This window comes from Brienomyrus brachyistius, chromosome 22 (assembly GCF_023856365.1).
Source record: "Brienomyrus brachyistius isolate T26 chromosome 22, BBRACH_0.4, whole genome shotgun sequence".
Taxonomy (NCBI): Eukaryota; Metazoa; Chordata; class Actinopteri; order Osteoglossiformes; family Mormyridae; genus Brienomyrus; species Brienomyrus brachyistius.
Genome location: NC_064554.1, coordinates 17072834 through 17088333, shown reverse-complemented (window position 1 = coordinate 17088333; position 15500 = coordinate 17072834). Strand labels below are relative to the sequence as shown.

At 46.2% G+C, this 15500-nt stretch overlaps 1 protein-coding gene across 1 annotated transcript; it reads right to left on the bottom strand.

Annotated features, from left to right (window-relative positions):
* Positions 1-1539: 1539 nt before the first annotated feature.
* Positions 1540-14346, bottom strand: colgalt1a (collagen beta(1-O)galactosyltransferase 1a). The gene is made up of 12 exons (XM_048990651.1): positions 13937-14346; positions 7183-7293; positions 6743-6860; positions 5708-5842; positions 4961-5165; positions 4434-4553; positions 4268-4344; positions 4050-4156; positions 3821-3953; positions 3606-3733; positions 3236-3442; positions 1540-3121 (listed from the first exon to the last, which is right to left on the bottom strand). The coding sequence occupies exons 1-12, from the start codon at positions 14191-14193 to the stop codon at positions 2851-2853; spliced, it is 1869 nt and encodes a 622-aa protein (XP_048846608.1). The 5' UTR covers positions 14194-14346; the 3' UTR covers positions 1540-2850.
* Positions 14347-15500: the final 1154 nt, after the last annotated feature.

The following is a 15500-nucleotide window of genomic DNA, read 5'->3' as shown; positions in this document are numbered from 1 at the left end:
GTCGCCCGGCCACATTCCGGCACATTCCAGCACATCCGCAACCTTCACTCATCTTCTGAAGCTGATTGTAATCGCTTTTGACCTAAAATAACAGTAGTCATGGATGAGAGGTAAGTCTAACCAGCAACGCGGAAGGTGGAAGGAGGTGTAAATAGGTCATAAGTCATCGACTGTTCGGATAAATGACCATTAATTACTAGTCAATATCACTCCTACCTAAATTTCTTTCGTTAACTCACCTGACTTACAAATAACAAATCGCCTCTACGCGTCACCACATACGCAAATCGGCATTTTTACGGTTTATCTCTTATTGACGGAAAGTTCGCTGATCCCAGATTACACTTAACGCAATTACATCTTTGATCGTGCGTGTTAAAACAGGTCCGCAACGGGATTCCTTATGATTGATCAGCTGTTATTTCTCAGTCAGGCTGCCAACTTTGGTCATCTGCCTGGCATGTGATTTTCAATTCGAGACAAGTTTGCACGCTCATTTACATGTATGCAACAGATTTATTACCTTATAAATTGTGTGTAAGGTTTGCGAACTACCCCAACGCTTTTGATGTAGCTAATTTTAGGTTTATAATATAATGACATAGATTTGCTGTAAGATTTCTTGCTTGACCCTGAGAGTCAGAAAGTGTGAGTGTCATGTCAGATGCGTGCGAGTTGGCAACCGTGTTCCAGAAATCGTGCCTTCCTATCATTTGACAGCTGTATATGTTTTTTTTCCGGGGACTGAGTCGGGTTCACTTGGGATAACCGAGAACTACAAGCTGAGATTTTTTACTCAGATATGCACAAGCATGCCGCAGGTGATCTGCATGCCGCAGGAGGCCCCCGGTCTGGGCCGCTTATCTTGGTTTCCTGCCGCGGCTGTTGACCTCGGTTAACAGATACGCATAAAAGAGAACACCGAAACTCTAAAGATATGCCTCATTTCAATATATTAAATACATATAAATGAATGTTCCATGTAGTTATAATGGTCTAAAGTACTGTATATTTGATAGCAGGTGGGCTACAGTGAAAACGAATCATTTGAATGACACTTGCACGCATTATATCTGGTCTCGATTTTTTTTTTGTGCGTTTGGATTGAAGCTCACAACCGCCGGCACTTATCACAAGCAAAATGATTCCAGGAAAGCTTCGTCTCCCACGAGGGAAGAGATACAAACGTGTTAAAGTCCCAGAAATAGCCGAAACACTAACTCCCCCTTTGAAGGCGACGGCATGCGGAGGCGGCGACAGCTTAGGGACCGGGTATATTTAGGCTTAATGAGAAAAGCGGTACCTAAGTACATATCCGCAAATGGATATATATTTAGCTGTTAAAAAGCCATAAAAAACACAATGACCATATGCAAACTGTCAGAGCACGTCATTACCGGGGAAGGATGCTCATCGACGTAACACATAGCGGTCTTATTTAGACACACTTTTATACTGAAACAGAAACACGTCAACGCAAAAACCACAACAACCGACTTTTTCTGGGGTCATTTTAAAAAAGCACGTGGTATGCAGAGACAGATTTAAAACGATTTTATTCTTTGGTATAAAGGCACTTTTACAGAAATAGGGAACAGACTAAACTGGCATTAACTGCGAGACCGACTCTGGTCATTCTCATCCATATCAGGTTCACAGAAAATTAAGTAATTGAAAAACAATAGTTACTATGGTATGAAAGGAAAAAAAAATCAATTTCTTTTATTATGGTACAATATTTCCATGCCACACAATTAGACACTCCTTAAAGGCTAGACTCCAGGATTACTCCTTAGCAACTGGCTTCTGGCCTTTTTTGTGGTCGACTGGAAACTAGACCACAGGCCCAGGGTGTGGTTTTTGAGGCCTGATCTGCCACAAGACCTCTCCACCACCGCTGGAAAAAATTACAGGGCGATTACAGCACTGGGTGCCGAATCTGTCATGGTGAAGAATTCACAGCCAACTGCAGCTTTCACAGATGCAAGTGGAGCAGCGTTAGGTGATCCCATGTGTGTGTGTGTGTGTGTGTGTGTGTGTGTGTGTGTAAGTGAGACACTGGCTTTTTTCAGGATGCTTTAATCTAAAGCAGCTTATGATTTTACTCATGACAGTAATCAGTTCAAGTTAAGCACCTTGCAAAGTGGAAAGAATCACCAGGATTCATCCTGGAACTTAAACCAATAACCATTTATTGACAAGTTCACATAATCCAAGCAGTGGGGTACAATCTCTTCACCCCTAACAAATCTTCCTACTTTTTCCTGTAAAGCCATTGGCAGATTGCGATGCAAGTAGACCAAGCAGACCATTACGGCACATTCCTGTATTTAGGCACATCTGTCGATAACACAGGGGGCTGAGTGTGTTTTCTAGGAAGACGCTGAAATGAACAGACTTTTTTGTAACTTTTTTTTTTTTTTTAGTTGCAGGGATTCTGTGGGAATGACACATTCTACCATTTTGAAGATGAATTCAGATCTTTGCCCTGTCTGTGGATAACATCTACTGTGCATATTTCACTGGAGCTGTGAGGATACATCTGGATCACAGCGGGCAACTGTCCCAGAGGTGAGAGCAAAAAAAAAAACAAGCTTTAAAAAAAGCACCTAAAAGCAGGTGTTTCTCACTCACCTGTACAGGATGTGATGAGCCCATGATGACCATCAGAAGCCACTTTGAGAGTCAAATCGCACGCCTCAGATTCCATGCTGCCCTTAGCATTATCCCAGGCAAGATGTGAAGAAAGGGGCCATTTTCAGGAGGTCATTACAAAACAAATGCAGCAGCCTGACCGTGGGCGGGTGGCTCCCTGTTCTCATTGGCTGCCCACATGTGCGAAATAACCAATCAGAGCTCATCTTTAGCGGCACGGTGCAACGACGACTGCAGGACGTCCGTGTTCTGGGCCTCGCTGCTGATTTCCGCCTGCTCGTGCGTCTTGCTGCCCGCCCGCGCCCGGTCCCAGTCTGTGGACATCTTCTCGTTGTCCCAGACGGTGGAGGTCTCTGTATCACTGATGTAGCCCGGGTCTCCCGTGTAGTGGGTGGGGAACACCAGGAGAGGCTCTGCAGAGAACGCTTTCAGGTCCCGAGTTTCAAACTGCTCCATGTAGTCCGACCTGGGGTGGGGTGGGATGGAGCGAAGGAGGTGATGGACGCAGCTTAGCGACACGCTACATGGAGAATTCACAAACTCCAAGGCAGGGCAGAGGAGTGACCGGGGCAATACCTACACTGGGTGCTTATTGAACATGATGGGGAGGAACTCGTCCACCGGCAGCATCCTCTTCAACGGCTCGGCCTTCAGCAGCTTCTTGGCGCCTTGTAACGACATCACGTACCCCAGCGTCCAATAAGAGTAGTCGGCCTCAACTAGGTTGTGGATGTTGGGGACGGCCTTCTCTGGACGCTCGACCTGCATTCTCTTTCTCCCTATGTAACTGAGAAGGGGGGGGGGGGGAGCAGGAAGCAGATGGAGAGAAAGTAGAAGAAGAGGAGAGGAGATGTGGAATGGTGTGGGAAGAGTGAAGGAAAATGCTACATGATTTTCATAATTTTCCATGGTACAGTATACTGATGCTGGAAGCCCCTTAGCGCCCTTACATGAGGTCCCAGTCCAGTCCCTCGTTCTTCACCTCCAACATCAGGTTCTGGAGGCGCCGCTTGAAGAAGACCTCAAAGCGCAGGTCGTCCTCGATCACCAGCGACACCTCGAGTCCCCGATCCGCAATCTGCGGGAGGACGATGGGGGAGGAGGATCAGCTCGGGGGACAGGAGACGCAGAAGGGAACGGCTCTCAGGCAGAGCACCCTGCGTACCTCCTGCCAGACCGAGTAGTGTGAGAGGAAGCACCCCAGCTCCCCGCGGGTGAGGGGCCGGCCGTGGTAGGGGTCGCTGTAGCCGGCCAGCATGTGGATTCCCAGGGCCTGGATCTGGCTGCCGTTCAAGGCCCTGAGCGGGACAGAGATAGAGAGCGAGGTTTCCCTGACCCCGCTACCATTCTGGCATGTAAAAAGCATCTAGAAGCTAGCCAATCCGGCGACCTACTTGCCGTCCACCGCGGGGAAGACCTTGCAGTCGATCTCCTGCTCATAGAGGGACGTCAGCATGCGCTTCCGCCGGTCAGGACGACGCTCAAGGTTAATCATGAACACCTGTGGAGGCACGCCCCCCCTTGTCAGAAGCTCCGCCCACAATCAATGAATTTTTTTTTATATATATAAAAAAAACAGTTGTGATTATCTGTTGTGTTATTTTTGCCCCACCTCATCAAAGCCCATCTTGTCCGGATTTTTCTTGGGGACGGGTGTGAACCTAGAAGGTTCTATGGGCGGATTCCGCACTGTTTGGGGCAAAGGGGACAGACCCACTGAGTAACGACAGAAAGACCACAGACCGTTTCCGTACCCTGACCCTCGAACCCAGGCCTACCCATGATCTCCAGGACAGTGTGCTGGAAGCTGTCCACCTCGTCCTGCAGGGAACCGTGGATACGCAGCGGGATGGGCAGGAACCCATAAATCTCTCTGTTACACAGGAACATTTGGACGTCTATAGGAAGGAGAGACCATAAACGTTTGCCAGCATCGGCATGACGCATGTCTCGCCGGGTGACTATGTTACAATTGAAAAAACACCTAATTATAGCATAGCTAAATACCACTTACATACACATGATTTATACGTACTGTGAGAACAGATGGAAAAATGTAGGTTTTGAGCCACTTCTATAGAACAATTGAAACAATTGAGTTTTGCCTGAATTGTAGCATAATGTGGCTCTGTAGGTTAAGATTTTATGCCTAGAACCAGAAGGTTGTCGGTTCAAATCCCATGATTAACATCGTAATTTCACCATTGGGCCCTTAACCCCCAGCTGCTCTAGGGACTGTTGTTTTGGGGAAAAAAAGGGTCTGCTAAATAAAATTAATTTCTCTGTGTCCCCCCCAGTTTCATACCTGCCACACGGGCGGAGAAGGCGAAGATGATGATGTCATCGAAGGCCCAGCTGTAGTCCGGGTGCGGGGGGTGGAAGGCCAGCTGACGTGACGCCTGTTTGCGCAGGTCCACCAGGAAGGTGGAGTGTACCATGGGCACAGCGAAGCAGCCCTTCCGCAAGCCCTTCCGGATGGGAAGGTAGGCCGGCGTCCGCTTGTAGTAGCCCTGTTGTGGGCGGCACATGGACAGCTTACACTCCCAAGGATTCAGTAAATTGCGCATTAATAATCTTAAAAATATACCTCGCAGTGAAATTCTAAAAATCCACACTGTTACATTTAATGCTGCTAAAAAGAATATATGATTGAACTACTGCACTTCAGTTAAGTACTCAGCTACGTATTGCAGTATATTTCATTTATACACACACACACACACACACACACACACACACTTTCACCAATATGTAGCATTGGCAGACAAAGCACAGAGTTTTTTTGTACATGTAAAATGACATTAAAGACTCCATTACATACAATCTATTATGTATTATCGTTTATTAAACGGCAAAATGCTGTATTGCGGTGACCTCAAGACGTTCCATTGACTGAATTTATCCCTAGAAGCATAGCGATCCAATAAAACAATTACAAGTATTTGCTGTGTAACATGAAGTAATTCAGAGACCTGGAGAAAATGAGGAAAACGGATGCGGGTCGCCTTCCAGCGCCTTCCAGCGCCGCCCGCGGTAGCACGCGTGTCCGTACCTGAGTGGTCATCCCGCACCAGAAGTTGGAGTAGGCCGCGCGGGACTCGAGCATGGGAGCCACCACGGTCTTGTTCTCCTGTATGAGCTTCCACAGCACATCTGGATTGGTCAGGATGTTGTCACAGTCCGCCAGCTGAAGAGGAAGACAAACAGGATGGATCCACGGGGCTCTGACCTGTTTATGTCATGTCTAAGTCGCAAAGACTGCCATCCTGGCCCAGAGTATCATTTCTGACAACAATACGACTGCAAAAAAACATTTTGTAGTAAGCATTTAAAATGTATTATTAAAGATGTAACTCCGAAAAATTATTCTAGAAGTGGCCACTAGGAGTCAGTATTTGGTGGGGGCGGTCAGGCCCCCACAGGTGTGCTTCGCCAGCCACAGATTCAGCCCAGAGTGTGGAACGAAGCTGAAGCACAATGGGGTGTCTGCATGGGGCTGAGAGCGAATGTGCTGCTTGAGATGGTTTAAAACTGGATTTTCCGAGATTTGTGTCCATCCATCCATCCATTTTCCAAACCGCTTATCCTACTGGGTCGCGGGGAGTCCGGAGCCTATCCCGGAATCAATGGGCACGAGGCAGGGAACAACCCAGGATGGGGGGCCAGCCCATCGCAGGGCACACTCACACATGCACACCTACGGGCAATTTAGCAACTCCAATTAGCCTCAGCATGTCTTTGGACTGTGGGGGGAAACTGGAGTACCCGGAGGAAACCCCACGACGACATGGGGAGAACATGCAAACTTCACACACGTGAGCCAGGCGGAGACTCGAACCCGGGTCCCAGAAGTGTGAGGCAACAGTGCTAACCACTGCACCACCATGCCGCCTCCGAGATTTGTGTCTTAATAGTTAGTTAAATATGAATATTAATTAAATATATTTTAATGCTTTAATTTAACAATGGTAACGTGTACGTACTACAGCCTGCTTGTAACTGAAGAATGCAAAAGGCATTTAGAAGCACTTTACAAAGAGTCTCTTCAGCAGTCTAGCGCCTCCACTGTCTGCGAGGGGTAACGCACCAGGAAGTAGTCAGCCCACATGTCTCGGGCAGCATCCAGAGCTGCTTGTCGTAGCTTCATTACGTGAGCATAGCGGTGGTTTGTCCAGTGCTTTGGACCGCTCTCATCCTCAAAAGTCCTGCAGCAAGACGTGTAGAGCAATTACAAGCAGTTTCCAAACCCAGTCCTTGGAGACCCCCCGGACAGTGCATATTTTTGCTCCCTTCCAGCTTCCAACATGCCGTGAATACCATGTATTCTGTGTTCTCGATTGGCTGGGAGCTGGAAGGGACCAAAAATGTGGAGAGTCTGGGGGTGTCCGAGGACTGGGTTGGGAAAAACTGATTTAATCTCTCTCTCTCACACACACACACACACACACACACACACACACACACACACACACACACACACACACACACACACACACACGTGACATGAGGGCACTCAGACTCACTCACCTTGGCTCCACCTGTGGCCTCCACTCCACATAGTGGTAGAAGCTCTGCACATCGGTCAGCCACTGACGCAGGATGGCCGTCGTGTTGTCCACGTTGTGATCCGTCGCCACCCTGTGGACAAAGTCACAAAGTACACTTCAGTTAGTTAATCGAATTTTCACACTTAGTAAGCAGCTAGTGATACATTCATGGCCAAGTCTATTGGTTACATGGAAAAGTTTATAATGATTTTCAAACAAGTAAATACCTGAGAATTAAGGTGCTTTACTTTGGCTTTAATAAAGAAATTCAGAACTTTAATCTTTTAATCTTAGGGAAAAACATCCGGCAAAGTACTGACAGGGAGATATATTTGCCTAACAGCATTAAGCAACGGTACATAAAAATGTGAGAAGTGACAAAGGGCTTTGCCATGTGAGACGCTCGGGGGACAGTAATCTTCCGGGTCATTCCAGTGCGAACACTACAGTCATGGACCTTCATCCATTCATACTGTGGAAAAGGTCTTGTTCTCTATCAAGAAGAATTTGGTTACTCTCTCTCTTTGCGTTAAACACCAGTGGCCCACTGGGATCCTCTTCCCTTCGTCAGACATCTGCAACAGAAAAGACAGTCTTCCATCCCAGCCGCACCCAGGCATCTGGCAGATGTTCTGGGCCCCAACCCACCGCCCCGCATTACCAGCAGACAACAACAAATCCACAGGGTCGCATGCATGTAAATCAGTGTTTCCCCAACCTTAGGAATCCCTGGACACCCACAGACCGTCCATGTTTCTGCTTCCCCCCCAGCACCCTGCCAGACAGTCCACATTTTCGCTCCCTCCCAGCTTCCAGTAGGGAGCAAAAACATGGACCGTCTGCGGGTCCCTGAGGACCCCCCCCATTAGGAAACAGTGATAAAAAGAGGCTGCATGCACATATGCCGCATAAACAGCTGTGTGCTATAAACAAGCAGGTCCTGGGCCTCTCATGCCTGGACTGGAACAGATGGGATCAGTTGAAGCATTAGGCCAAGTGTCAGCTCTGATCACATCTAGGCACAGGAAGAGAAGAGACATTTTCTAGCTCCTATTCAGAAGTTGAGAAAACGTCTGGCGTTCCAGACCACTGGCCCCCATTTCCCAAACCCTAAATCTAAACCCTAGATTGCTGACAGGGAGCAAAAACGTGGGCCGGCTGTGGGTCCCTGAGGAGCGGATTGGGAAATGCTGCCCTAAGATCATCAGCCCAATATCCTACAACCAAGGGCCGAGCTGGGCCACAGGAAGCCGACGGTACACTGACCATCAATGACCAAGGTAGCAGGCTACTCTGAAGCTACATTCAAAACAGAAAAGGCAGAACCACCATCGTACCCACAAGAAAACCATTTAGCCTGGATTCGTTCATGGAATCACTAGCCACATTCACAATTAATATATTTTCAGCTTTACGGTTTTAAGAACTGAAGTAAGCAATAAAGAGAAACAACCAACTGCTTACATCTCCAGTAGCGACATGGAGAAGAGTTCAACAGATTTAAAATGGCCACGTGTCTCTGCACTGGGGTCTGAAGACCCCCCAGGTGCATCGTCTGCATACCAGTCTATTCATCACATACGCCCCAAGAACCCGGCCATGAGAGCAGCATGGCTGCAGTTCAAACTTGACCATGTGTCTGCACTACGAAGCGGGGTTACTGGCTTATTGTCGGATTTAAGGTACCACAGTTGAAACGGATTCATATTCGTTCACTTACATTTTGCCCAGACTACCTTAAATGCAACAAGTTACCCCGATAAGCCAGTAACTCCGCCTCGTACTACAGGCCACTGGTCTTGTACTGACTTGTCCTTTAATGCATGTTGTTGTTGTCCTGTGCCTTCCATACAAACATGGCGTAAGAGTAACACTGCACTTTTCCAAACACATTACAATAAAACCTGAAAGAATAACCCAGGAAACGCCCCCCCACCTTGAGGACTGAAAACATTCACCAGAAACTCAGAGAAGAGGATATATAGTACCAGGCAAAAGTTTGAACACGCCATACTGCCTACAATAGAGAGTGATAGAGTGTCGGATCACATGACCTGGTCACCTGACCAAAAAAATGGTTTTGTTGGAGTTTCACCAGAGTGCAAAGGAAAAGCAGTCACTGAGTGCCCATCACATATGTGAGACCTCCTACGGGAGAGCTGGAGAAGCAGCCCAGGAGGCCACCTCATGGAACTGGTGCAGAGGAGAAAGTAGGAGAACGTATGGGTCAGCCAGCCCAATGGTGGGATCACTCTGCTGACTCAGGGATTTGAACCAGCAACCTTCTGAGTGCCAAGTCACAGAGCTCATTGGCTTTTTTTTTATATATAAAATATAATACAGCCACAGAAAAAATTAAGAGACCACAGCACAATATTTTGTTTCACTCATTTCTCAGTTTATGGGTGTGCTTTTCTGATATATTTTTTTTGTAAACTGCAGCCTGGTCCTTCTCTGTCATTAATGAAGGGCTACTTCCTTGCTTTATGGGTCTTCAGTCCTGCTTCTAGGAGCCCGATACGAACTGTCCTATCACTGCACTTCACACCTGCACTTCATGTTTCCCATTCCTTTTGAAGGTCACTTGAGGTCATCCTCCGATTCATGACAAACTGCCGGACAAGCTGACGGTCACCTCTGGCATTAGAAAGTTGCTTCCACCCTCTACCTGGCTGGTTTCTGGTCATTCCCAGTGTCGGTTAGGGAAGCGCACTTGTAATTGAAAGATTGCAGGTTTGAATCCCTGACCAGCAAGGCACCCCTGAGGTACCCCGAGCAAGGAACCGTCCCCAAGCACTGCTCCCCGGGCGCTGAATTAGCTGCCCCCCTGCTATGTCACATATGGGTTAAATGCAGAGGATGCATTTCATTGTGCATTGTGTGCTGTGGTGTGTCAACAATGACAATTAATCACCAAATTCAAATAAAAAAAAAAACAGGGGATGATTGGCAAAAAAAAAAAAAAAAACACTCAAATCACAGGCAGATTCTGAAGAGCTTGATGCACACAGACCAAAACACACGAGGAGGAGGACGGGCTGATAACGAGTGAAGCTGCTTCTTGGAAAAACAAAGGAGGTTTAACCCAAAATTCCAAAGCTTTTGAGGTTTGCAAAAATCATCAAGAAAAAAAAACAACGGATTTAGTAGCAGAATGTATAATCATCTGACACAGTGAGATGTATTGTAATTAAGACTGTTTCATGCCTGCATTTACTTATAACCACACCAAACATATTTCATTTAGCTCAGCCAACTCAATTACAGTTATACATGCGAGTAAAAGATCGCAGAGGGCTAAACGCCACCCTGGTGATCACAGACGGCCACAAGATGAAGGTTACAGACGCAGAGGGCATGTTTGTGAGTGCGGGTTTGGAGAGAGAGTCGGCACCTGCCAGACAGAGAGAGGAAGCCATTGAAGTGGCTTTACGCTTCATTTTAAACTCTCTCCCCACCCCCCCCCCCCCCGCCCCCACAAACCCGTCCCCGATTGGCTTTTCCACAGCGCAAGGCTCACTGCTGCAGCAGGACCCAAAGCTGAAAGCCCTTCCAAAGCCTTAAAGTGTGTTTGTGGAGCTAAAGCTAACGCTACGCTCATTAACACTGTGGCCAATGGCGCTGCAGCAGAAGACCCTGGCAGCCACATCTGCTGACCAAAGCTGGGAAGAATGTTGGCAAGGAGCAGCGTGGAAGGTCCTCTCCATGCTCTGCTGGAAGCACGAACGCGCGGAGCTTTTTCTGTTCGCAGGCCGATTCCGTTCTTGGCCTTAGCTGACAGAGGTCACCTTGGCCAAAAGATCTACAAATCCCAGCAAGCCATCCTTGAGAGCTGAAATGAGAAAACTGGAGGCCTGACTGCAGTCTGAAGGCAGGCCTTCATAGTTACACCTAGATCTTGGTTGGTCTTGCATGTAGGGCTGGTTCTCTCTCACAGCAGAGTCCGTGACGCCTCCCTGCTGGACGAGACACTGCTGGTAGTGTTCCAGTGTTTCTGGGCTAAAGCCATCTGGTCTGTTTACTTCAGTCTAAGAAAATCCACCTTGGAGTAAACAGTGGATCATATAAGCATGACTGCACACACATGCACACACACACGTAATTATATCTTTGTGGGGACTCTCCATTCATTTCTATGGGGAAAACTCTAATCCCAATATAACGACCGTAACCCCCGACCCAGCCATAAGCATAAGTAACCAAACAAAATACGAGGCTTCTGGCATTTTTAGTTTTTTTTTCTTTTATTGCATTCACAGATCCTGGAAAATGGTCCCCACAACGTCAAAATAACAGGTTTTTATAAACATCCTCCACAGAGTAATATAAACCTAATACCCCCCCCCCCCCAACAGTTCAAATTCCAGCTGCCCAAATCCACACTTAAGTAACATCTGCCACAGCACCTTAGTCGTGGACCAAATTGTTCTCCTCCAATGAGAGCGCCTCACTACCCCCTGTACATCCAGATACACGAGTTAACTTCCCTTTAAATAAAGCCAGAGTGGCGTCAGGCTGCACGCAGATCTTAAAGACACGGTAACAGATTTAGGATGTTTCCCCATATACATATGAATAATAATAATAATGCTAATGCTTAACATACTTTGCAGGCACAGGCATCATGGAAACAGCAGAGCAAAATACTGAGGTTTATTTTTTTACCTCTCCCAGCTTGATAACTCAGGCTTTAAGGCTTGCGATGTGGAGAATTGTGTATTGGTCCATGGCAAAACCAACCATAAAATCATAAGGGCCCCCGGAGCTCCTGCAAACTTCAATGATCATAAATCACAAAGTGTGAGCATTCGGGGCTGAATGAGAAGTACTTAGGTGCAAGTGTCCGTTCAATAATGTGACACCTCAGAGTGACCGCGAGCTCCCTGCCAACGCAGCACTGAAGCGGGGAGGATTCATTCAAGTTAGCGACTTCGCCCAGTTCACCGTTCCTGTATCATGACAGCGGAACTCGACAGCTGTAGGCCAACAACGTGAGGAAGGACAACTCATTCGACTGTTAGAAAGGGAAGGTCTCTGGACGGAATTTGAACAACAACAATCCCGGGACCTGCACTCTAGGGGCCCCCCACCCATGTCAGCCTAGGGGCCCCAGAGAAGTCCATCTGCACCCAGAATTTCTGGCTACACTGCTGTCTGAAGGACCATGAGGTTTGGAGGTAAGTCTAAACTCTACTGCCCTTTCCTCCTGGGACAGAACGCTGTGTGATGCTGGTTTTCCAACGAGCCCTCCTCCCCGCTTCCCCCCTCCCCACCCCACACCCCCTCCAGCTGTCTGAACCCAATATCATCCAAAAAATATTACATTGCACACACACTCTGTCTCCCACATCCATAACTTGGGCGTCAAAAACATAGAAACGCATATAGTGATAAGCAATCGTATGCAGAAATATCTCGGTACGTTGTATTTTTTTTCCACCGCGCGTACATGAGCTACTTACAGTCGTTCCTCGAACATGAATCACTGCACGTCTGTGGATCCTACTACACTTACAAAGCTCAACACAAAGACGACTGTGTGCATTCACATTTCAGCGGTGTCATTGGGAGACATTTAAGGTAAAAAGACAAAGTTGATAGTCTAAGACTATCACAAACTGTTTCTGTACAAACCGGCAGATCGATCAAATGTTTTTAAATTCCATGCTATTTAAAAATTTACCAAAAGAACAAAACTACGCAACACTGGCAAAAATTAGTGAGAACAAAATCATTTCCTTTACAAATATAAAACACACGCATTTAGAAGGGGTGCTGGTTTTATACAAAGTTATAAAAAGGCGTTTTCATTATTTAGGAACTTAAACCAAAAAAAGAAAAAAGTATTTTGAAACAGTGTTTAAAAACAGCTGAAAAGTTTATAGCCGCGCTGGCAATTCTGAGAGCCGTTTGCATCCTCCGCAGTGAATGTGAAACATCCCCCCGCATGCAGCCCATGAAAAGCCGCGCCACGTCCCTCCCCAGGCGGCTTTGTCCCGGCATGTTCAATCGTTTGCTCTTAATACCTGCAGTCTCCATTCTCCAAAAGAGGCGAATGGAAAGTGTGGCGTGTATGGAAATATGGATAAGAGCAATAAGTAGGGCTGGTTATATATTCTGGGGAAAAAGGTTTGATCTACTCTTTTTATTAGGCTGACAGTGACCAGCGGTGGAAATTCACATTTCTTCAAAATGATATTGAAATCTGTCCACGAACTTCTGCAGTGGGATAGGAAATCGTCCCCACCCCTGTGGCGGGGGGACGAAACGTATACGAAAAAAAGCAACACAATTCGCTAAATGGATTTAAAATAATTGTTTTTCAGGGGGCCGAGACAAAAACACACACTCGAAAACCATCTACGAGCTGAATATCTGATTAAAATTGCCGAAAAGTACCTTGATTACAGCCGAACTTGTAGAACTACAAATAATATGAACGTATACAACTACACGTTTAACATTTGTGTATATAATACTGCTACTTCCGCTTTCTACAATAAAAATTTAAAGGTTTGGGGTAACCTTTTATTCGGTATTTGGCAACTTTGTTGTATTTCTCGAAACTTTCTTGCGCTTTATATTCAGTTTGTTTAGGGTATATATGACGTCATCGCCCTTGTTAAGAAGGGCACCGTCAACGTGTACGTAGTACAGACCGCTCGACCCCTCTCTGTTTTTCGGCATGTTAAATGAATCGAAAGCTTCCATTTTTGAAAATGCATGAAACTCACCACAAAGAAATGCGGTCCTTGGGATAGTTGAGGTTATCGATGGTTCCGAGGAAATGCGGGAGGGAATGTTCGGAATTGCGGCAGATGAGGGCTATCAGCACCCGCGGGGCGAGTAGCGGGGATTCGGGGCTCCAGCGCTCCTCCGGGAAGTATCCATGGGCCGGTCCGGGCAGAACGAGCGACAGAGCAATAAACAGCAACACGGGCAACGGGCACATCGCAAAAATGTGCTTAAAGATAGAAGGAAAAGCTGTCATTGAATGCAGAAAGAAGGATGTGCCGAGACTCCGGTCCCTAGATCACTTTTTGAAAGCCACCGACAGCAGGGCAGCGGCGCTGGGATGCAGGCAAATGGGAATTAAAGGGATTGCCTTGCGACGTCATTTTCCAGTCTAGCTGGCGGCTATATAAATACGCGCAATAAGAGTTTAGACGCGGAGAAGAACAGGATTGTACGTGCCATGTAAGTGCAAAATCACTGCTTACATGAAAAGGCGTAAAACAAGAAAGAACAATACGACTATATGTTACGTGTACTTTAAACAAGTAAAAATCACAAGACGACTCGATATAAGATTATTATATTAGTAATCAAAACTTAAGTCTAAGCAAACAATATTATGTTTAATGTCGTTCATATTTTGTCGTTGATAATTGAGCATCATTCCCTTTAAGGGAAGATGGCGTGGATGTCGCGTGAAAAAGTCGTATTCCAAAGCTTGCTTTACTTTTGTTGGTAAGCAGACCGAAAGTGAGGTATATGCATCACACGACAGTAAACTATACTATATATATACTATCCTATACTACACTGTACTGTACTATACTATACTTATACTAAGCTATACTAAACTATACTATACTCGTGCCCGGCCCCCATACACGCATACTATGCAGTGCTCACTTAACGGCTTCTGATAAATACCGAGTTATTTTTCAGGATAATCAATAGACAACGAGGTAATAGAATACAGCCAAGAATTTATTGGTTTATATAATCTTAAAGTGTACCTTATTTGAAAAACAACGTGATTGCAGTGAAAAGAATAATTGCATTTATAGTGGTAATGCTTCCTGGGCGCTTCTTAGTCTGATTCACCGCGTATAAGGTATTTTTTGGTTTCTGGCTAAATTCCGTATTCTACGCAAAAAGAAGTTACGCGGCCCGTTTGAAATATAAGCCTGCTGGTTTTATTGCCACCAAATAATAAAAAATAATCGTAGAACAATCGTCTCGTAGCAACCGTTGGAAAAATAATATAAAAGTCTAACATTTTACCACAGTTACGTGTCAGCGGGATGCCAACAGGCACACTGAATAATATTGTCCCTTGCCTCTTAAATTAGGGCTAATATGCGCTACGTACTTTTAAAGTCTTTAAACCCATTCGCCCAGTCAGTATAAAAACATCGTAAATTCCTTCTATTCCCCAACCTTTTCGAAAGATACATTTTTCTTATTTTCTGAATCTAAATAAATCCGTAGACATGTGCAATGCTACACTGCGCTCATGGAATTCTCGACTTCAGTCCAAAGGCTCTGCGAATTTTAATCTGTATTAAG

Coding starts and splice junctions, on each gene's coding strand:
- colgalt1a (XM_048990651.1), bottom strand. CDS start 14,193: ATGACAGCTTTTCCTTCTATCTTTAAGCACATTTTTGCGATGTGCCCG. Junction 5,166..5,707: donor GGTGCGGGATGACCACTCAG/GTACGGACACGC, acceptor CGCCCACAACAG/GGCTACTACAAGCGGACGCC. Junction 3,734..3,820: donor ACTACTCGGTCTGGCAGGAG/GTACGCAGGGTG, acceptor GTCCTCCCGCAG/ATTGCGGATCGGGGACTCGA.